Here is a 23,128-nt window from a genome sequence, read left to right as displayed (position 1 = left end):
CCTCCCGTTTTAAAGATAAGGTGTGCTTTCATGGGAATCTGGTAGCTTGTTCTAGCAGGTTGAACAACCATGTAGAGGCTCCCTCGTAGGCTTGTTAACACCAGATATTAGCTATGGTTGTCAATCTGCAGTTTGATGACGATTCCTTATGTCGACATGAAAGGCACATATTTGCAAGGCCTCTGCAGCAGCAAAAGATAACTTTTAATGCCAAAATGTAAAATGAAAAAAAAATATATATAAATAAACAAATAAAAATAAGGCATATATTTAGCCCGGCGATCTGTCTCCTCATCTCTATACATAAGCAGCAATTTTCTAAGTACCACATTTATGCATTTCCCTAAATAGGTTTATCTGATTGAAATGATGTTTACAAATACGAGGTGATCCAGCATGACCACAGTCGAATGACTGAAACAAGTAAAAGCGAATGGCTTCCTTACATTGGAACATTTTCTATGTTGGGGATGAGCTTTAGTTAAAAGAACCAATTCAAGTGTATTTATGTTATAACTGGTTACTTATTTCTATGGAGAAGTATTCAGAAATGAATAGAGGTACAACTGATTTTGGCACTCAACAAAATATTTGTAATACCAACAGCCGAAAAACTTTAATCAATTTTCTTAAGTGTTTTACTTTAAAAAAAAAAAAAAGAAATTAAAACTGAAATGCAATAAATAACAATTAGGGAGGACAAATTAATAATGAAAAAAAAACTGTAAAATTTTAAAAATGAAACTAAAATACAAAATATTCCCCGTTGCTATCTTGGAAAGTTTGAAAATCGTAAAAATGTAAAAGAATATGATGGTGGTAAGAGTAAAAAAGACAAGAGTGAAGTGAAGAGATGTTTCCTTTTCTCTCCCTTCCTCTCAGATTTTATAGGATGTAGTGGTAGAGTCAGGCACACACAAAAGTATGTCGGTGGAGTGACTGTGCCAAAAATACCAGACCACACACGCGTTCATTGAATTACACCATTTCTGGGTCACGGGCCAAGATGGCGGGTAGCACTTCCTTTTTTTGTTTCCAGTGACAAGCAAATAATAGTAGTGTGTGTAGGTATGTGAGAATCTGTGTGTAAGACTATAGAAGAGTATGTGCGTGCGTGTATGTGTGGATTTCTGTTATGTGGATGCATATAGTATGGACTTGTATAATGAGGGTGTGTGTTTACGAGTGTGTAAGATGCCTTTCAGAACGTGTCAGTTATATGTACATGTATATATGTGTATGTGTAAGCCAAAACTAGAAAGGTCCCAACGCGCATTTCATTGAAACTTGAGGAAATTAAGATTTACTTTTTTTATAGTCCGTGTTTATATTTGTTTTTGTTGTATTTTTTTTATCACGTTTTGGTGGATTTAAAGTTTTGTTTTTGTTTATGTAACGTCTAAGAAAAAAAATTTAAATGTATAAAGGATCCGTTGATTTAAAAAAAATTATTTTGTAATAATAGTAATAATGCTACTATACATTATAAAAACCAATTTTAGGCAGAAAAGAGAAAACAGGCCGAAATTTTGTATCAAATTAGCTCTTATGTGTAATATCATTTTACGTTGAAAATCTTAGTTAATTCATTCATAATGTGCGTGTGTGCGTCTCTCTCTCTGTTTCACCCTCTCTTTATATGTACTATTTTTCTACTAAGAAAGTCAATTTTGTAGAGATGCGAAGAGTCCAAAGCATGTACAAGGCATCAGATTTGAATGGGTGGGAGAACAGTCAGTTGAAACGACCTCTCTACCCAGTATTCGATTTAACAGGTACTTTTATTTTATCAACACCGGAAAGTTGACTGGCAAAGCAACTTAAACGTACAAGAGATACCACGAAATGCTACGTTTTACCAATTCTACCATCCAGTCATTTTTTTTATGCCCCCTAAAATATAATGCCTAATAATTCTTACTAATATTGGTATAACGCCAGCAATTTTGAGAGGAAGGAGTCGATTACTTTGATTCCAGTGGTACAATATTTTATTGACTCCTAAAGGATGAAAGGCAAAGTCGAACTCGGCGGAATTTGACTATATTGACTAATAAGTACTTATCTGAATCAAACCTCAAATGATAAATATAATAAAATTAAAAGCTTTAACATCACTAGGGTCTGAACTTATGTGAGTGGGATAAACAGCTAAATTCCAAGAAAGCCGTTTATTCAAATGCCATTTAATTCATCGAGCATAAAGGTTCTACATTTTTCGGGGTGGAAGGAATAGGAGTATGTTTACGGTTTTTTCATATTCATTAGTTTCTGGTGAGCAATGGGCCACATTTTTATACCACAAACATATATCGGGACGTGTGGTTTATCTTTTATTTATTTATTTATTTGATACTATAGGCGCAGGCGTGGCTGTGTGGTAAGAAGCTTGCTTCCCAACTATGTGGTTCTGGGTTCAGTCCCACTGCGGGGCACCTAGGGCAGATCAAAGCCTTATGAGTGGAATTGGTAGACGGAAACTGAAAGAAGCCTGTCGTATATATATATATATATATATATATATATATATATATATATGTATGTGCGTGTGCGTCTCTGTGTTTGTCCCCGCTTCCATCACTTGACAATTGATGGTGGTGTGTTTATGTCCCAGTAGGGACCGATAGAATAAGTACTGGGGTCAATTTCTTTGACAAAAATCCTTGGTAAATTCTCAGATTAACACATGCACATCTTCACTAGGGTGTTAGGGTTACGGTTACGGTTAGGTACGGAATGCCCTAACCGTAACCCTAACCCTAATGAAAATCGTGCGGGTGTTAATCTGAAAAATTACCAAATCCTTTAAGGCGGTGTTCCAGCATGGCCTCGGGCAAATGACTGAAACGTGGAAAAGAACACAGAACTGAATTGCTGTATGAGAGAGGGCTGGAAAGATAAGATGAATCTTAATGGTATTTAGCCACAGATCAGCTCCGACTGAACAGATTTATGATCAAAAGCAATTTAGCCAGAGACCTTCGTCCTTCTCTCGAGTATTGATTATCGAGGACTAAAATTACACAATGTAAGCCCTTTGCTTTTAAGACAGTAATGCTGTAACTGGCCCCTGGGGGGGGGGGGTCCTGCTTCTAGGCCAGGCGACCACATAGAATTATTCTTGTTGGGTATTGTAAAAAGAAAATTTGAAGGGTGTAAAATGGCAGAGACGACGGAAAAGAAGTGTTTTTATTTTTTAAATGTATTCGGATACTTACGTTCGACCCAGAGCTGTTCAACGTTGGTTTCTAACGTGCCTGTTTTCAAACCGATGCAAAACAAAGAGAGCAGCAGTAATCCAAGGAAAAGAACTTTGCCATAATGAAGTTGGATAAAACAGCCAACGCTGAAAAGTTGTTTCTGTAGGTGACATCGCACCCACAGAGCACATGTGTTTCCATTAGATTTACCCTGAAAGAAAAAAAAGAAAAATACTTAGAAAAATATATTAAATATAAAAAATTCAATTATATTTCCAAATTTTCATTGTTAACAATTTTCTAATGATAAATACAGTATTGTTTATATTTTAATAAATGAAATTAAATAAGACTTATAAGTAAAACAAAATCCTATGTCATACATACAGGTTGCTTCTAGGCATGCTAGATTTGTAATGCATTGATGCTATCACCGACTGAAATCTAATTAACGTAATAAGAACAGAGTTACATTTATTAATTCATGTGCGAATGGGAACATGGATTATTCTTTGTCCGAGTGCGTGCATTCAGCAATCATTGGACCGTTCATTTTTTCTATACTCGAATGAGTCAGACAGGATTGGTAAGGAAGTTCTTTTTTTTACAGTTGGAGGCCCTTCTTCCCGCCAGCCCTCACCTGTTTTCAAGCAAGGTGCTATTTCACCATGGCTAGACATGTCTCACGGTGACGTTCATTTTGTATCTATGGTGTCGTGATGTCAAGACAAGGAGACACACGAATACACAAATATACTTATGTCATTCATTTCCAATATTCTGCGAAAACATGTTTGGCCGAGGGGAAATAACACCTAACTTGGAAATGAGTGAAGGCTAACAACATGAAAGGCATCTGGGGCCGTAGAAAATTTGCATCGATAAACTGTCCGACTCGCGCAGGCATGGAAAAGTGGACGTTAAAATGATGATGATGATGATTTACATAGTCATTTTCCATCAACCATATCCACTCTCAAGCTTTGGTCGACTCAAAGAAGACACTTGTCCAAAGCGTCACACAGTGGGACTGAACCTGAAACCACAAGATTGGGGAGTGAACTTCTTAATCGCAAAGTCATGTTTGCGTTTATATATATCTTTCGAGTGTAGTCATGCTATTTTTAAAAATCAATCGTATCGGATCTATTTTAAAACGGGGGCCACATTTTTCATTAATGTTTTACGTAGTGTTTTTGGTACCGAAAGACTTTCAAACTTCGAATACTTATCTATTTTGTGTTATAGAACAGAAAAATATTTTTGTATTCGAATTTATTTTATGTAAAAAATTGTCTTATTTCGATAATTTCAACCAATCACTGACAAGTATTCAGTTGTTTACATTTACTCCTTTGGCTGATTAAGCGATGTAAAGCGTATTTAATCTCCATACCTTCGTTTTATTTGCTTTTTTCATTTTAGGGTTAGGGTTAGGGTTAATTGTTTCAGAATCGTTTGTTTATGTAGTCGGCACTTAATGTATATCGGCTGAATGGACGTCAGTGATTGGTTGAAATTACAGAAATACGACAACTTTAACATGGAATAAGTTATGGATTTCTTTTTTTTTTAAGAAGACTAAGAGAAAAAGATGTTTTATATGACACATTCTACCAGTGTTCCAAGTTTCAAAGTGTTTCGTTAATGAAAAATGTGGCCCCCGTTTTAAAAAAGATCCATCGTATCGGCTCTAGAGCCTTTACTTTATCGATCTCTAATTACGTCCAACTGAATTACGTTCCTTTTGGAGACGGAAACACCACAAGGTAATACACTAGTGCACACACACAGCAATTTTACATACTGTCTACACTCAAGAGACTTCCTTCAGCTGTCAACGAGAACATAATTTCGTCACCTTCCAACAATACCGCCACTCCCCACCACCACCACCATTAGTGCCGATTAGCATTGATGCTACAAGGTTATTTTGCTCCACACTGTAGTATATTTATCAACCCAAGTCGGATGCAGCTGTAACAACTCCAACTAAGCAAGCAACCATTTTGTTTTATTTTTCGCTCAGGATTGTTGGTCTCCTCTGCTTCAATTTTTCTCACATGCCTCAACCATAACCACGTTGAAGCATTTTCTGCTTTCCTCTCCAATTCACGAATCAGTGTACAGGTGTTCTTAAGGCCAACGCCAGCCAGCTAAGACATCGTGAATCATTGTGTATCTGACTCGTGACATCCCACCTTTCCAGAAGCACCAAACATTGCCATCCTCGTGCCTCGCACGATCCATTAAGTCTTTTTTTTAAATGTTAGGCTCTTCTTTTCATGTGCTCATTCAATGGGTGCAGTCAAGTCATCAATTAAATTTCTTTTTCTTTTGTCAAGTCAGACCAAGCCATAAAGCTAGGACTTTGTTGTTGTTTGTTCCTTCTCGAGCCATGCCTGGCTCATAAGGGCCGGTTTCCTGGTTTCATTGGCATATAAGTTCCCCCACCTAGACGGGAGGCCGGTCCGTCGCAGGTGAGCTGCAAGATGCAGGAGGAAAGAGTGAGAAAAAGTTGTGGCGAAAGAGTCAGCAGAACTCTTTCGCCACAACTTCAAACCAACAAGGCCACCGGTCCTGGCGGTGATGTTTCCACTAACCTCAGACAAGCCTTAGAGCTAGCCCCTATACTCAAACTCTTCAATCTCTCTCCGCTTCCTCCTCCTCTGTCTCCAGGGAACTATCCTAGCTTTTAGAAACACGCAACCACATATCCTATTCCCAATGAAAGCAATCTCTTCTTGGCCTTATCAACTATCGGTTCGTTGCACTCACTTCCAATATCTCATATGTAACACAGACAGTTATTAACCACGACGTCCTCCCAACAACTCAAATATTTCCCTCTCATCTTGATGACCACCAGTACGATTTCAGTAGAACTTATAAGTGCCCTTGTCTTGGAAGAATTTGGTGTAAGTAATGTTGTGGCCTATGACATCAGCAAAACTTCTGACTGTCTGGTATTCAAATCTGCCGCGTGTTGACGGAGCTCTTTCTGTTGTCTCACATTCTATCAACTCTGGCGTCCCATATTTCGATTTTATCCTCTGTCTCTTGCGTCTGTACATCAATAACTTACTTGCCACTACATCCAACAATATGCTGTCCTACTCAGATAAACTGATTCTTTCTTACCTAAATATTTTCCAGCCATGCACAGGCCATTCGCACACACTGACTCCAGGAACAGAGACCTAGCAGTCAAATCTAAAGCGATAGATCAAAGTATGCAATGTCTTGTCAAAATTAAGCGATTGGCCACTGTGACACTCATAAGAGGAAATATCAACAGTCAGTAAATGATAAAGTGCCGTTTCGAGGAACATACTCTGCATGCCAACGAAAGCACCTCAGCCAATTAGAATCTTTTCGTGAGGCTCACCTGTTAGAAATAGCAGCAAAATTTCCCTCCAATCAGCCTTAGTTACCATCTTGAATAGGAAAGGCCATATTAGATAACGCAGTCCTAGGCGTATCATTTAAAAGAAAGTGGTTTATTTATTTATTTATATTTATTCATTTGTATTTTAATGAATTCTTTGCCAGACTTTCAACTCGCTACATTCTAAGTTGAAATCGCGCAGATGCGAACTTTCTTCCATGTATATCTTCCGGATCGATGGTATTCGACTCAAACCTCTTCTTACAAAATTGCTGGCTTTGTGCTTAAATCAGAAATTATTTAGCAATTGCAGGCCGCCACTAATTCATTTGATTGTGTTTAACTCTTGCTTTCAATACACAGAGAGATATGGACTTTAAGGTAAGTTCGTTCTGCGAGCCTACGAAATTTTAAGCTGCATGGAGCCGAGTCAAACTTTTATAAAATAATAATAATAATCCTGTCTTCTGGCGGCACAAAACCTGAAATTTGGGGGAAGGGATTAAGTCGATTACATCGATCCCAGTGTTCAACTGATAATTATTTTATCGACCTCGAAAGGATGAAAGGCAAAGTCGACGTCGGCGGAATTTGAATTCAGAACGTAGCGACGGGCGAAATACCGCTAAGCATTTCGTCCAGCGTGCTAACGATTCTACCAGCTCGCCTTATTATTATTATTATTATTATTTTATGTTTGACTTTTGTTTTGCATTTGTACAAGTTGGATCCAAGTCTCACCCAGAGACCTCAAGAGACAACAAGTTAGAAGTTCATGTAGGTGTTATGCCTAGGGTACCATATATTTGGATTTGTACAGTTTTGTTCAAGTGAATGTTTAAGAAACCATAAGAAAATTATGTTTGCTTTAAAATTTGAGATCACATAGACAGTATTTTACGTAGGATATGGGCAGTTCCCATGAGCACTATCTTTTGGACTTCAGCCATTTTGGGGTTTCCTGGTATCTGAGCTAGGTAGTAATCAGCCCGTTTCGCTGTCATTCCCAGGGCACCTATGACAATAGGTATTGTTTTCGTCTTCAGATTCCACATTTTGCTAATTTCTATTTCAAGATCTTTATATTTGCTCAGTTTTTGGTAGGTCTTGACAGATACGTTTATATCAATTGGGACAGTCATATCAATGAGGAGGCATGATTTTTGTCTGAAGTCTTTCAGTATGATGTCTGGCCTATTTGCGTCTATCTTTCTGTCAGTTTGAATGGTGAAGTTCCAGAGGAGTGCAATGTGATCATTTTCAAGTACTGGGGGTGGTTTGTGTTCCCACCAGTTTTTATCATGGGGCAAGTCCAGGTTTTTGCATATTACCCAGTGAATATATTGTGCAGCTCTATCATGCCTGTTGAGATACTCTGTAGGCGCAAGCAGACTGCACATGGAGACAACATGATCGATGGTCTCATTTTGTTGTTGGCATATACGACATAATGGGGAGCTGCCGTTCTTTAATATGTTGGCCTGGTAGTTCTTTGTAGGTAGGCATTGATCTTGGGCTGCTATGATAAACCCCTCTGTTTCTGATTTCAATCCAGAGGCCATTAACCATTGGTGGGTAAGGGCTTTGTCAATATCTGCATTATTCGCTCTCTTTGGGTATTTGCCATTGAGAGGTTTTCCATGCCATTTTTCAGTCATAATAGCTAAGGCAGCAATTTTAGCACGGGTTTTCAAGCGCTTAGCTTTTTCTGTAGGTGTTTCTAGTTCGTCTAATTCTTGAATTTGTTGCAATTGGAATTCACTTAGATATTCCTTTGCCTGTTTTGTTACTGAGTAAGATGCTTTCTTGCTTTCATATTTTAAGACAAGTTTTAGCATCCAGTCCTCAGAGTTTTTCATATAGGTGTCTAGGCCAATTGTGGCTACCTTCATTGATAATGCCAGCTGTAGTAGTCCTCGACCTCCCTCTTTTCTTGGCAGATAAAGACGTTCTATATCTGCCTTAGGGTGGTGCATTCTATGCATTGTCAACAGTTTTCGTATTTTTCTGTCAACATTACATATTTCAGTAATTGACCAGTTAACGATGTTGAAACTGTAAGTCACGACTGGTATGGCTAGAGCATTGATCGCTTCGATCCTGTTTCTCGCGTTCAGCTCTGTCTTCAGTATTGCTCTCACCCTGCGATAACATTCTCTTCTGATCCTTTCCCTCATCACTGAGTGCTTGATATTGTCCCCTTCAATTACCCCTAGGTATTTGTAGCTCTCCGCTGGTTCTAACTCTTTTATGACATTTTGCTGGTCAAGGTTCACATTAGATGTATTTGTCATTTTTCCTTTGATAAAGATAGCTTTTGCACATTTATCAAGGCCAAATTGCATCCTGATGTCATCACTGAATTGTTTAACAATCGCTAGTAGGCCTTTGAGTTGTTGGTCATTTTTTGCAAAGAGCTTTAAATCATCCATGTAAATGAGATGATTTATATTTTTATCAAATATTTTATAACCATACTGTGCATCATTGAGCAATTTTGAGAGCGGTATTAGGGCTAGACAGAAGAGGAGTGGTGATAGTGAGTCACCCTGGAAAATGCCACATGAAATTCTTACATCTCCAGCATTTAGAGATTCATTGTCATTGTTCAACATCAGTGTGGTTCTCCATGATCTCATACTTACAGATAAAAAGTTTCGCAGAGTAGGAGCTATTTTATACATTTCCAGACATTTCCTAATCCAGCTATGTGGTAGGCTATCAAAGGCCTTTTTATAGTCTATCCAGGCTATTGACAAGTTTTTGTGTCGCTTGTGACAATCTTCTAAGATCATCTTATTGATGAGTAGCTGATCTTTACAACCATAAGATCCACGTTTACATCCCTTTTGCTCATTAGGGAATATGCTACTTTCTATTAAAAAACTATAGGTGTACTCGGTTAGGACAGATGTTAGCGTCTTATACATTGTTGTTAAGCAGGTTATGGGGCGATAATTTTTTGGTTCGTTTGTTTCCTCATTTTTTGGAAGCAGGAATGTTAAACCATTAACTAGCCAAGAGGGCATCAAACTAGGATTTTGCAAAACATCGTTGTAAAGTTTTGTTAGCAGTTCATGGCTTTCTGGGAAGGCATTCAACCAGAAGTTAGGAATTTTATCCTTTCCTGGAGACTTCCATTTGCTTGACCTCCTGAGAGCAGATCTTATATCTTCTACCCTGACCCCCTCCCACTTCTGCTCCTCTAAGGAGTCTAGGTCTGTAGCTATTCTATCAATCCAAGGGGCCTTTTCATTGTGTGTTTTATCTTCTGCCCAGATTTTATTCCAAAATTCTTGCACTTCTTCTTTTGATGGGACAGACTTTATTGTTACTGGTGTTTTCCCTATCTTCCTGTAGAAATTTTTGGGGTTATTTTTGAACATGTTATTATCTCGGAAGAATTTAACACGCTTTTCATACCTTGCTATGCGGGCAGCTTTAGCACATACCTTTTGCTTGATGGTTTCTATGGTGGCATCAATGTCAACTATGGTTTTCATGTTATATTTTTTCTTTAGTTTTTGGGTCTTTGTAGGTTTGATACTCTTGTCAAATTTAAGGTTTTTCAAACATTCTATGTCAGATCTAAGCAGCTTAATTTGGTGTTGAATGCGTTCTTGCCAAGAAGGCTTTTTGTGGGAGTGTTGTCTTTTTCTAATCTTTTCACCACATAGAATCGTTGAGATTCTTGCGGATGCATAGTACAGGTGGTTGAGATCTGTAATATCAACATCATTAGCTGAAATTATATCCTTAAGTGCAAGGCGGATTTTACCAATTATTTTCAGGTTTTGGTTAGAATTGCGAATTTTGGGGAGAGTGTCGCGTTCATTCATACTAGTTTCTTTAATTTTCAGCCATTCAATCATGATTTGATTTTTTAGATCATGTAGTTCTGTTGCGTCGATTTCTGTATGACTTCCTTCATCTATTTGATTTTCACCTGCCTTAGTGTTTATGGTTGGTTCAGAGAGTATTTTATTTTGCCTATCAGTTACCTTAACTCTTTCAATTATTACTGTATTTTCATCAGCCTTGGGCTGGTTTATAATTATTTCCTCTGTAGTATCTTCTTTAGCTGCAGTTTCATTCTTTTTATCCTTTACTGCTTGCTTAATTTGGTCAATCTCTACTTCAGTTAGTAATTTTTTTTTTATAATGTTTCTTCTGACGTTGGCAAGTTTATTACTGTCTATGTAGGGTCTTACTGCAAGGTGTTTCTGTCTCCAGTTTAAGTAGGTTTGTACAGTATTAGATTTATCTGTAGGGAAATATATGGCACGGTAGAAGGCTCTAAGAACTTCTTTATTATCTTCCCTAGACCATTTTTCATTCTTTTTCTTTTGGTTATTTGATGACGAGCATGGATGGCCATCTGTTGGAATATTCCGGTTGTGGGGTACTTCCAGCTCCTGTGTGTCGGGAAGATTTGAACCAGTAGCAGATTTCTCGTCTCGGATAATAATAATAATAATAATAATAATAATAATAATAATAATAATAATAATAATAATAATAATAATGTGTGTGTGTATTTAGTTAACGAATAACAAAAGAACAGGAATTACCTAATCACCTTCATTAGCTTAAGGCATAAGTGAATTCTAACAACTGTTTATTAGTATCGCTATATATATATATATATATATATATATATATATATATATATATATATATATATACACACACACATATATATGTGTAAAGAGATTGGGGAGGAAGTGAAGTGAGGTGTGTGTATATGTGTGTGTAATATTCATGCTTTTCCCGAAGTTTTTAGCAAGCAAAGTGAAATGGCTTTGACCGACGATGAAAATCAGTCGGTACAATCTTGCTAAGTAGGTTTGCACATGATTCTGAAAACGTTTCTCCTTTGGGTCCTTTCCGTCAGTTGTATTTCATTAAGACGGTTGACTAAAGTAATTACAGTAAAATCCGGAATACGAGAAACTGATGATGGCTCTGCGTCGGCAACAATTACACCATAGGAGAGTTCATAGAAGAGTTCGGTAAGTTCATTTGCTGTGATTATACAGTAATTACGGATGCAAGTTTAGAATGAAACACATTTTCTAGAAATTAATGAGTACACGCACGCACGCACATATTTACTTATACAAACGCATATATAGATGACAGCACACAAACACGCATAACGCTCCAACAGAATAAGAACATGAAAATGGAGACGTGGAGAAGCCACTAATTATTATTGTTATTATTATTTATAGGGTGGAGTCCATATGTTTTGCTACACTTGGCTAGCAAATATATATAAAGTTACACGAAGTCACTGTTAAATGTTTGTGTTTTATAACTTTATAAAAATCATTGGCAATAAATATTGTAAATTAGACATTGCCAGAACTAAACACACACAATGAAAAGCCTATCACCTAAGCACCAACTGTAAGTCCACGCAAATATGAATAAATAATATGTGAAAATGTGTATATTTAAAGGTTATTTTAATGCTTATATAAGGCTTAAAATATATATTTATGTACTTTATATGGTTTTAATGTATAAATCACCTTGTGATGCGTATGTATGTGTGTGGGGGGAATTCAGACGAATATGCTCCGCTGGATGTGTAATGTCAACATGCATGAATGATGGAGCACATTTGAGATGGGGGGGGGGGGTATAAGAGGAATCAGCTGTAGTGTGCACGAGAGAAGATCGCGCTGGTACGTTTGAAGGATGACAGTTGTGTAAAAAGTGCTTCAAGCAACCCACTATAAAGGAGACTGCGGAAGAGGAAGATCGTTGAATGCGTTGGAAGGAGTGGTGAAATTTGATCTCAGGAAGCTGAATGGACATCACGAAGGGGAAGTCAAGACTACTACGAGTGACAAGATGCTGGAAAAAATAAATCCCGTCCAACCATTGCTAGCATGGGAAAAACAGGCATAAAAATGATGATTCTGATTATTTATTTCTGAATCATCTAGGATCTGGTTAGTACCAGTCAAGACTGTGCTTCGCTAAAGAGGTCTAATAAAGCCGAAACCGGTCCAGAGTTATCGCAGTGCTCACCAAAGATCGGAAATACTGCCCGTTGCATATCCTCGTTTACTACTTAATTTAAATTTCGAAGTCGTCTTCTTACTTTTGACAGTCAGAATTTAAAAGCAATAGGATTTCTTGTTCCTAATTATGGATATAATTTTAATGAATGAATTATATATCTCTTGCTTACTGCAACATATATTTTAGTAATTATCAAATTCTTTGAGAGTGTGTGTGTGTGTGTGTGGGGGGGGGGGGGGTTAACATCCATTAAATAAGCTGTGATTGCGAATCAGTTTCGATTCCTGGTAGAAACCGTATACCCAAAGTCTTTGAAAAAGGCAAGAGCAACACACATTTTTTTGTTCTTTGCTTCTTATAAAATCTATAGTTGTATCTATGTAAGAGATCATAAAATAAAAGGAAGAGAAAATAATGGTTCGAAGTATTTCACTGGTTCACTGCATTTCTGACAGTAACAGCGACAAAAGAATGTCTAATCTGTTGTAAGGAACTTAATTCGTAAAACACCGTTTGTTTAATACGGTTTCCTTGCCAATTTTAAATGTTTAAAAAAGAACAGACATGTTTTATGTTCTTTTCTGAATAAAGAAATAATAATAAAAATACAACCGCAAGATAAAATCAACATATGCTTTATTAAGAAGGTAACAAAGAAACAAATTCGAGAGGTAGAGACAAAACTGAATTGCAGTTATGCCTAGTACTTTATTTTATCGTCCCCAACTCTCTCCTCGGAGGAATGGCAAAGTTAACCTCAGCGGGATTTGAACACAGAATGTGTAGGAACGTAACTAAATACAACAAGATATTTTGTCTGTCACTCAACCAATTCTGCTGTCATCCACCGCCCTTCGCTACCAACTTATAATGAAGAAAAAATAAAAGAGGGAAAATAAAATGTCGTTACGGAATGTTCTCGGTGAACATGTGTGGCCCAAAACTCTACTGGCAGAAGTGAAGAAATCTTGAGATTAGATAGCAATAGTCTCGGTTGTTTGAGGGAGACAAATGATAAAGAGTGGAAGGAAGTGGGAGAGAGATAAGGAGACGCTAGGGTAATACAACAAATAGAGAGAGAGTATGTGTGCGAATAACTTGGGAGTAGAAATAAGAGGCAAGGGGGTGAAAAAAAGAAAAAGAAAGAGAAATAACTAGATAAAGGGAGGGGGAAATGAAGACGAATAACAACAGAGCAGTGAGAAATAGAAATTTTTAAAAAATGAGGGGTGAAATAACTAGAGATAGATAGAGAAAAGGTGTATATGTAGGTTCGTGTGTGGCTAGGAACTGTGTACTATTAAACTTGATTGCATTGTTTCAATCAAAGCATAATTATATCACAATAAAAGTTCTTTCTAGCCATTCCCTCACTCTCTGCACCACTTCTGTTTAATCCTTTACGAAATGACTATCACGATTAGAAGATATATCTTTGGGAGGTCCTGTGTCTAGGTGTCACACACAATATATAAATAAATAGCATGGCGGAAGAACGGTATAGTTAAATTTTAATAATCTGTTCTGATAGATAATTGTGTTTTTTGGTCATTTGTTCTAATGGAAGCCATTCCTGAGGAAGTGCCAAACGTCAGACATCCAACGGATCAGTCGCTGGATAGAGTTGAGCACAGAAATGCTGACATCGAATGGTCGGCTGGAACATTTGCAACGAAAACTGTGTTGCAAGATAATTCCACAGAGTCGAGTGACGTTCTGGCAAGGAAGGATTAAGGTAGAGCAAGTCTCACTTTGAGCTTTACAGAGAACCAGCAGCTGATCAATGTTGAATTCTTTTTTTTTTTTTTTTTGGCTCTAGAGAGGAAGGTTCTACTTTTAATGGTATGACTGTAAAGATCAGAGAGAGAGATAGGGATCATCAGAGACTGAGAAGTATGGCATTTCAGGAATTTAACTACCTGTTGCCCAAGAGTATAGAAGGTGGTTTCTAAAGATATACGTACAGTAATTAACATTATGACATTGTGCCACCAACTGAAGGAGACGAAATTGCTGTGCAAGTCCTGTCTCCGTTAGAGAACGTTTTCGAATTCTCCTTTTTATGAGAAAACTGCTGGTTTGACGTAAGATACGTTGGTAACTTACACGTAGAAGACATGTGGTTAATTGGCTGGCAGACTGGTTGGATGGTTGTTTGACTGGGGTTGCTGGAAGTGACACTAAATAAGTCTTTACGAGGGAGGAGAATACTTGCAACAACAGAGTAGCAAATGAATTACACTAAAGGAATCTCCTCACTCCCAAACAAAACAAATCCAATGTTGTTTTGTTCCAAACATACTTTGATTGATCATATGATCAGAAACACTTCCAACCACGACAGTCCTGTTCTGTGGAAAATTCGATCACTATTTCAATCAGGTCGAACAACCATCCACGTAAAGGTTGCCCTTCTTTGCAAGGTGGTAGGATTAAGCAATGAAACATGTCTAAGTCTCTAGGTACAAACGATCCAATCGAAGTACCCACCCACCCAAAGTAAAACTAGAGACAAAAGAAAAATGTGACGAATTTGAATTGAATATTGACCATTCTAGTCAACCTCAGTGCTTCATATATACATACTGTTTGTTCTAAGCTAAAAACAGACTTATCCAAAACTGTGTGGTTTTACGAGTGAAATGCACAAGTTGTGTGCACGCATGCACGTTCATTGTGGTACGTTTGTACTGTGCATGTGGATATGAAGCAATGAACATCACACAATTTCAATTCCTCATATCTATCTATTTATATATATATATATATATATATATATATATATATATAATGTATATTATATATATGTGTATACACATGACACCTCAAGACAAATACACAGTCATATAAAAACGAGAGAGTGGGTGAGAGAGTTAAGACCCTGCTTTCCTCACCCATCTGTGTGACTGACTACTGACATCAACATCAACTAATCTACCATCACTACCACCACCACACTGCACACAAAAAAGCGTAAAAAATATATAGAAGAGAAAAAAGCAAGAAAGAAAAATGAAACAGACCTCCAACGCTGAAGGCGTCAGTGAAGAGAACTGGATGTCTCTGGGGGGAGACGTTGAGATGTAACTGGAAGCCCATATCGTCAGACAAGACAACACAACAGCGGGGAGGGAGAAAAGAGAGAAAAACAGAGGCCACCACCCCACAAAATGCTATCATCATCACCATCATGTTTGATTTCACCCAGCAGATCTCATTCTCCTTGTTTGTTCAACCTTTACCACCACCACCATCTCCGCCACTTACCATTTCTATCCCGCTATAAAGTATAACCCCTACCTCTTTTCTCCGTTGTAATATTGCGTGCACTTTCGTCTTTCCCACCCGTTTACTTACTACTCATCAATCTCCTGTGGTAAGAAAGAAAGAGAATAAGAAAAAGGAAGAAAATAAGAGCGGAGGATCCCTCTAAACCCCTTCCTCACTACCATTTTCTATCGCATTCTCATACCACAATACCCCACCTCACTCTTTCCCCATTAACAGTGTGGTCATGGCAACCACCAAACCCACTAACCCTAACCTCTCGCCCACCACACACGGTCAGGCACCTGTCAACACTGACAGAGCAAATTCAGGAAGTTTCTTTAGATTTCATTGTTCGAAATGCCTTCTCCACCACCATCACCATCACCAACCAATACTCAATTATAAACACACACCATGCATGTATCTCTTAAGTTCTATATAACGTACTCACCTGTATTTTAAATAAATAACTACGAAAAAAATCTTACGAGCGCAAGATCACTTCATATGTATTGATATACAATAGAGTTGCGAGTTATATATTCGTATATACAATTCAGCTGTATGTATCTATATATAAATGTGTGTATACATATAGGCAATCTTTCGGTATTCAGAAAGATTGCCTGTAGTATATATATGGATGTGTATATGTACATAATTATAGATAGATACCTATATCATTATTCAGTCATCTACTTACGAAAACACACATTCATACCATATATATATATAAGAGGATAAATTTTAAAATATCTATCCTTTTTATCTATCAATCAGTTTAGCTAGCTCTGTTCACTCACTCGAACTATCAATTTTATTTATTCACTAAACTTATCAACCCACTCAAACTTTGCAAACTCTATGACTGTCTACGTTGGAAGGATGTAATATATTCACAACACAATTCGCTTTTGAAAGAATGTGCGAAAGTACAATTACAAGAGAGAGAACGAATGAAAATAAGAGAGATAGAGAGGGGAAGGATGAGAGACAGAAAAGGAAGAGGGGGGAGGAAGAACAGAGGCTTTTAGTAGCATCAGAAAGAAAGGAAAAAAAACCCCAAAAGATAAAAAGTTATAATAGAAAAGAAAGTTTGAAACTAAACCAAATACAGTTTACTTCATAGCGTGGAGAGGTCGAGTAGGCGGGGTGGGAAGATGTAACTGGAAAAATCGTTCCAGCTTCTCACTTGAGGACGAAAATAAAATAAAAATGTAAAACAAATAAAACTCTACACAAGGGATAAACGAAAAGCAAAAAAAAAAAATGAAAAAAATGAAAAAGACAGCAGCAATAAGTGAAGTCTGAAGCAATTTTTTAGGGGTGGTAGATACGAAAGATTCCTACTTAAAGAACCTTCGTCGGTAAACAACGTGCCAAACTCTTTGGTTAAATCATTAGATGCTTTGTTGATTGCTCTAGGGTATTAAAAAAAATTGTATTGTATTTTTTCTTCTACCCTGGTAAGAAAACAAATAATAAAAAAGGAGGTAATTTATTAAAAAAATATTCTGACGTAAAATTTGGATGTTGGCATTAAAATATTTGTATTGTTTGTTAGAAAGTTTTAAGTCAAGTGAATTTCAACTGCTTTCTCCCTCGTCTACTATTTCTATTAACTGATTCCCTTTTCTTGTTTCATCGACGTCGTCTTGAAGTTTTAAATACACTCTATCGCAGGCACTGCGTGTTTAGTTTCTGTCTTTCTCTCTTCCCCTGTTTCTCTCCCACTATCAAGAGGAACCAACCTGCCGCCGCTTTCACCACGCAACAGGAGGTGAAAATAAACATGTGTCTGCGAGAAGAAGCAAAAACACTGACGACAACGATTTAGAACTTCGCAGTACTCTGAGATTTCTTCCCTTCGTCTATAAGCCTTTTAGACGAAGAGAAGAATCTGAGAGAGAATTGCTGTTGATTATCCACTCCAGTACTTTTCTTTTTTTATTTCTTCCGACGGATTTGAACTCCGAAAGTAAATACCGCAAGCCATTTTGTCCGGCGTTGTACTAATTCTATCAATCCATCGCCGAAGAGAGTAAACCAGGGGACCTCTACATGAACATTATACGAAGGCAACAAAATAACAGCTATATCTCACTCAAATCACACCCAATATCTTACAAACGTGATGTGAATTTCGCTATACTATGTCTGAATAAACGGCGAGAAGATCAGAATTATAAAATTGTACGACCAGGGACTACATAGGACTAAACTATAAAACTACACCAACAACAGATATAAATATATAAGGAAATAACATAGGATCTGATCAATTCGTATGTATTTATGTGTACACACATATTTCAAAATTTCTTCCAGAAATTATAGATTCGAGATTGTTACCATCCGAAAGAAAAGCAAAACATGTTTTGCTTGCAAGTATGAGTCCCCCACCTTCACACATACACGCAAAAAAAGATGCCTAACCATGTGGTTTTAGAATGTAGAGAGAAGGGATAAAGTGTCAGTTATCAAATAAAGGTGAGAGGGGGAGCAGTCGATGTCTCCCCCCCCCATCATCATTATAAACATAGGAAATTGCTTTCGGATGTCTGGCCTCACACCATGAATCTTGTGTTGCTAACACATCGAGCGGGCATATAGACATATACATATCTCGACATGCACACAATATATATATATATATATATATATATATATATATATATATATATATATATATATATATATATATATATATATATATATGGTAAGATGTATGTATAGAGCTTGCGCGTTATCTATCTATCTCTCTTCTATATATAAGAAAATTTACATACATACACATACATATTGTACATGTGATATTACAAGCATAAATTTATATACATATACATTTGTGCAAATATATATGGTCTGACACATAATAACGCAGACATACTTGTGCATGTGTGTATAGTATGTCTATGTAACACGAAAGTATTTAAACAAATGGTAGATACAATTACTACTGTTACCGATGCTGCAGTGACTTACATTTACTCCACCTCATACAGATATTCACATATGCAACGAAGCAAACAAAGCAAACTGCTTCCCCAACACCCAAAATTATCTAAAAAGGGTCTCGATTCACCGCCACCGACACACCTTTACCACACGAAATAAGTTCAAGGAGTTTGAGAGAAACTTTCAAAATGATGGGAGCTGACTCTTCAGGGAGTTGACACCGATAGACAGACAGATTCGTCTCAAGGGTCTCCCTCCTCATACCCTATCTTTCTATTCCTTCACAAGCAGCCTGAGCCCTGCCCTCGTAAAGTGGATAGAAAGTTGTCCTTATCGGTGAAGCGGCGGTATTCGATGGCTGATAGATGGATGGTTTCCATTGGCAAGTTATAACAGCTTCGACATTCAACGGGAGTATAATGTAAACAACATATACATACTTACGCAGTACGTGTATACATACACATATTCTGTGTGCGTGTACGCGCGTATGTATATGTATGTATATATTTCAATGATTTACTTATGTAAAAGTCTCATACACGTGTGCATATCCATATAAATTTTTTAGACTGCTTTTTTTCGGACAACTGACCGAATATATATATATATATATATATATATATATATATATATATATATATATATATATATATATATATATATATATATATATATATGTATGTATCTATGTATACACACTTACATAGAACAAAAATACTTTTATCGCACACGTGTATTTATGTATATAATGTAACATGACATACACAGTACATAACATTGATACATATATTGGTGTTAAATAAGCACATACACATATGACATTGTGCGAACATATTTCTAGGGAGATTTTGAGACGAAATATCATTATTATATACGAAGTGTGTACAACTGTTAAATACAAACGTGAAACCGTATGTGCGTGGGTGTGTTACTGTGTAATTATATGTGATGTCTCATGTATGTTTATGCTAGTGCGCTGGTGTTTTGTGGGGAGTAAGAGGCAGTGTGAAGGAAGGAGAGGCGGTGTGAAGCGAGTATTTGGCTCGGAGAAAAATAGTTCCTCGTACGTTGAAAGCTAGGCTAAGACATGGTTGGTGAGCAAGCTTATGAGAAGAACACACACGGAGAATAAGGGAGAGGTGTGGTGGGAGAGAGAGAGAGAATGGTCGGGAGCAAAGTGAAAGATTATAAGGAGAGGGAAAAGGGAAGTAGATCAGAAATGAAATACAAAAGAGTGGGATATTATTATATAGAGAGCGATAGATAGATAGATAAAATGAGCGTCAAAGATAAAGTATAATATAATGATAGAGTGATAAAGCGATAGAGTAATAGGAAAAAGAGATTGACAGTGATGCAGTGAATAAGGGGGCTGTAGGCGAAGGCATGGAAAAATGCTAAAAGGAGAACAACAGATGGCGTGAAGGAGAAACAGAGAAATAAACAAAGTGGGAGGAAGTAGAATAAAGAAGAAATTAGAGAGGTTAAATAGAAAATAGATAAAGTGTGAGAAGAAAGATCGTAGATTTCATGCATTCCACCGAAAAATATGCCATCCACAAATTCAAGCCCCGCTGAACGCCTTGTGTATGGGAGGTACCATACGGTACTTCTTCAAGTGTTTAAACATATGTAGAATTATTCAATTTCACCATCTCCCACCCTCACTACATACACACACATGTCCAAGCGCCATTCTTTTCACTCCATACCTTGTGTGTGCCCCCTATCTGAGAGAGTATGTGTGTACGAATTCTTTGTATTTGGTAATTAAGAATGAGCAAGCATGATGCATTATATTTGTCAAGTGAATACTTAATATATATAGGTTATGATCGGTAGTTAAGCACTGTTTGGAAAGCCATCTCCATATCTTCACTAAAGTTTGGTTCGTTAAAAAGAGATCCGCTAATACGTGCAATAAGCATCTACAGGTAGGTAATGCAAAGCTGTATGAATTAGATGCTAGCCTGCTGCGCTGTTTTATCAAAAAAAAAAAAAGATTTTCGCATCATGACTTTTCGTCGATTTGATGTCGACAAATAAATAGCGAAATAAAACTTTTTCAATAAATATAGTTGTCTCCTAGTATTTCTAGTGGATGAACGTTTTGACATCTTTCTCACTCTATATTATGGAAAATAGTTCACAAAACAGTGTTAAGACAACAGGGAGAGAACATGGTTAAAAGCAGTTAGTTCAAATTAGAAAAAAATACTGGAAGGGGTGTGGAGACAGCAGTTTTCAATAAAAAGAATGCAGATAAGTGACATGAGCATATCAAGTCGGTGGTTAGAGTAAAATAATAGTTGAAACACACAACATGGTGTTAGATTTCCTACTTTCTTTCTTTTTTTTAAAAAAAAAGTTTTGGTGATGGGGGCACAAAAAGAACATATCACAATATTCTCTAAATAATCAGGAGTCTTGATCTTGCAACTCCAATCTGCACAAGAGGCCTTTCTAACTTTCTAGACCACCAACGTAGATATTTGTAATCTGGATAGTAACGGTAAAGATAAACCTGCACAAACGTGATACTTTCGTGTTATACAAAATTACTATTAGACACACACACACACACACACACACACACAACATTACACACGCACGCGCACGCACACATTACGCGCGCGCACACAACGTGGTAGGTAAAATTGGAACATGCCGCTGAAGTGGAATTCTTTTAGTGAGGGTTTTAAGTAATTTTCACACTTAAATGAATGGCATGCCATCAGTAGCAACATGACATTAGATCATATATCCTTGTACACACGACATATGTGTCCAATATATATGAATATTATATTTATATATATATATACATATATAACACTCACACATATTAGACACATGGAACTATAAGCTAGACATACATTTAAGTATATTGCATACTGAATCTTATGAGAACATAGCTCGGTTGATACCGATAATTGCGTAAAGTGACACATTTATATTACGTGACAGTGATACATTAGATTATGTGACAGCCAGTGTTGCATGAAGTTTGTTTTGTCATTGTTAAGTACGTGTATGTCATAGTGTTTGTGGCTGTTGGTTGTATGTATAAGATGCCGTTATGATCATTGATAGTACACATATGTTAGATAAATGAGACCATAAATTGACTACAAGATGACCACAGATGTCGGTCCCTTCTGATGATTGAGTGACTATATCTATGTAGATGTGTGTGTTTAATTAAGCACTTTGTCTAGTTGTCTTAGTGTTATAAAACTATTCAAAAGTAAAAATGAAAAAGAAAGGTGTCTTACCTTCTTAATTTGCTTATAGGCAACCTCTGCATTAACCCAGCTAGTCCTGGTAAGTAAATCTATGTCGTCCTTAGTGTTAGCTGGCATTGATCTTGGAACCCTAGTCATCGCGGGCCCCTAAAACGAGGAGAAATACAAAAGTTCGATTAACAAGCCAATAAATATACTGAGTGTATAAACAAATTTGGGAATGTTACCTGCCACATACTGGCGACATATCCAGGGACAGCTTTGTCTTGCACAGTTAATAAAAATCAGGAGATAAGCACTAATGTGTGCATGCACGCGCGTATGTTTACATACAAGAATATGCACTCGAATATTCAAGTATCTTCACACACGTATATATAATTTACAAGAATATATGTATGTACTTATTATGTGCAGGTTACGTATGTATAATGTGGTTATTTCATTGATAAATAAATATCCATAGACATACATATAGCATAAGATGCAAAGATTGTATGAGAGAGAAATCAAATTAGATGATGACATAAACAGACAGAATCAGAAGAAAAACAAAATTAAGAATACAGAAACTAAAATGTAAAAGACAGAAGTCCGAAACAGATGACAGATAGACACAGTTGGATGAATGTTAATAATTCTTGAAAGTGTGAAGAAAAAAATATCCGAAACTAACCTTTGCTGTTTTGGAAGAAGCTGGATGTGACCAGCTTGCCATCGGATTGACTTCATAAACGAAGGATTTTGTGGTGATGAGTGATGTTTAAATATAAATATATGTAGTATATATATATATATATATATATATATATATATATATATATATATATATATATATATATATATGTATATATATATACTTATGTGTTTGTGTGTGTAAACTGTGACTAAATATTTGTGTGCGTATGCGAAATATAAAGAACTTTTACTTTGATTTCTCAAGTTTTTGTTACGAGTGAAAACGTGTGTGCACGTATGCGAGGTGGGTAAGTAACTTTGAGACTTTCTGAACTGAGAAAAGAAGAGGG

The 23,128-nt window shown here is 36.7% G+C and overlaps 1 protein-coding gene across 1 annotated transcript in view; it reads right to left on the bottom strand.

Annotated features, from left to right (window-relative positions):
- The window catches only part of LOC106878151 (protein patched homolog 1), a 119,207-nt gene extending 96,339 nt beyond the window's left edge, over positions 1 to 22,868 (bottom strand). Inside the window, exons 1-3 of the mRNA XM_014927283.3 lie at positions 22,777 to 22,868; positions 22,131 to 22,247; positions 3,219 to 3,411 (exon numbers count right to left, since the gene is read on the bottom strand). Of these exons, the coding sequence (XP_014782769.1) occupies positions 3,219 to 3,411; positions 22,131 to 22,247; positions 22,777 to 22,818 (352 nt within the window). The 5' untranslated portion in view covers positions 22,819 to 22,868. The remainder of the gene's footprint in view (positions 1 to 3,218; positions 3,412 to 22,130; positions 22,248 to 22,776) is intronic.
- Positions 22,869 to 23,128: the final 260 nt, after the last annotated feature.

The sequence above is a fragment of the Octopus bimaculoides genome, chromosome 7 (assembly GCF_046866305.1).
Source record: "Octopus bimaculoides isolate indiv1 chromosome 7, ASM4686630v1, whole genome shotgun sequence".
In the NCBI taxonomy this organism is placed as follows: domain Eukaryota; kingdom Metazoa; phylum Mollusca; class Cephalopoda; order Octopoda; family Octopodidae; genus Octopus; species Octopus bimaculoides.
This window is presented reverse-complemented; position numbering and strand designations above follow the sequence as displayed.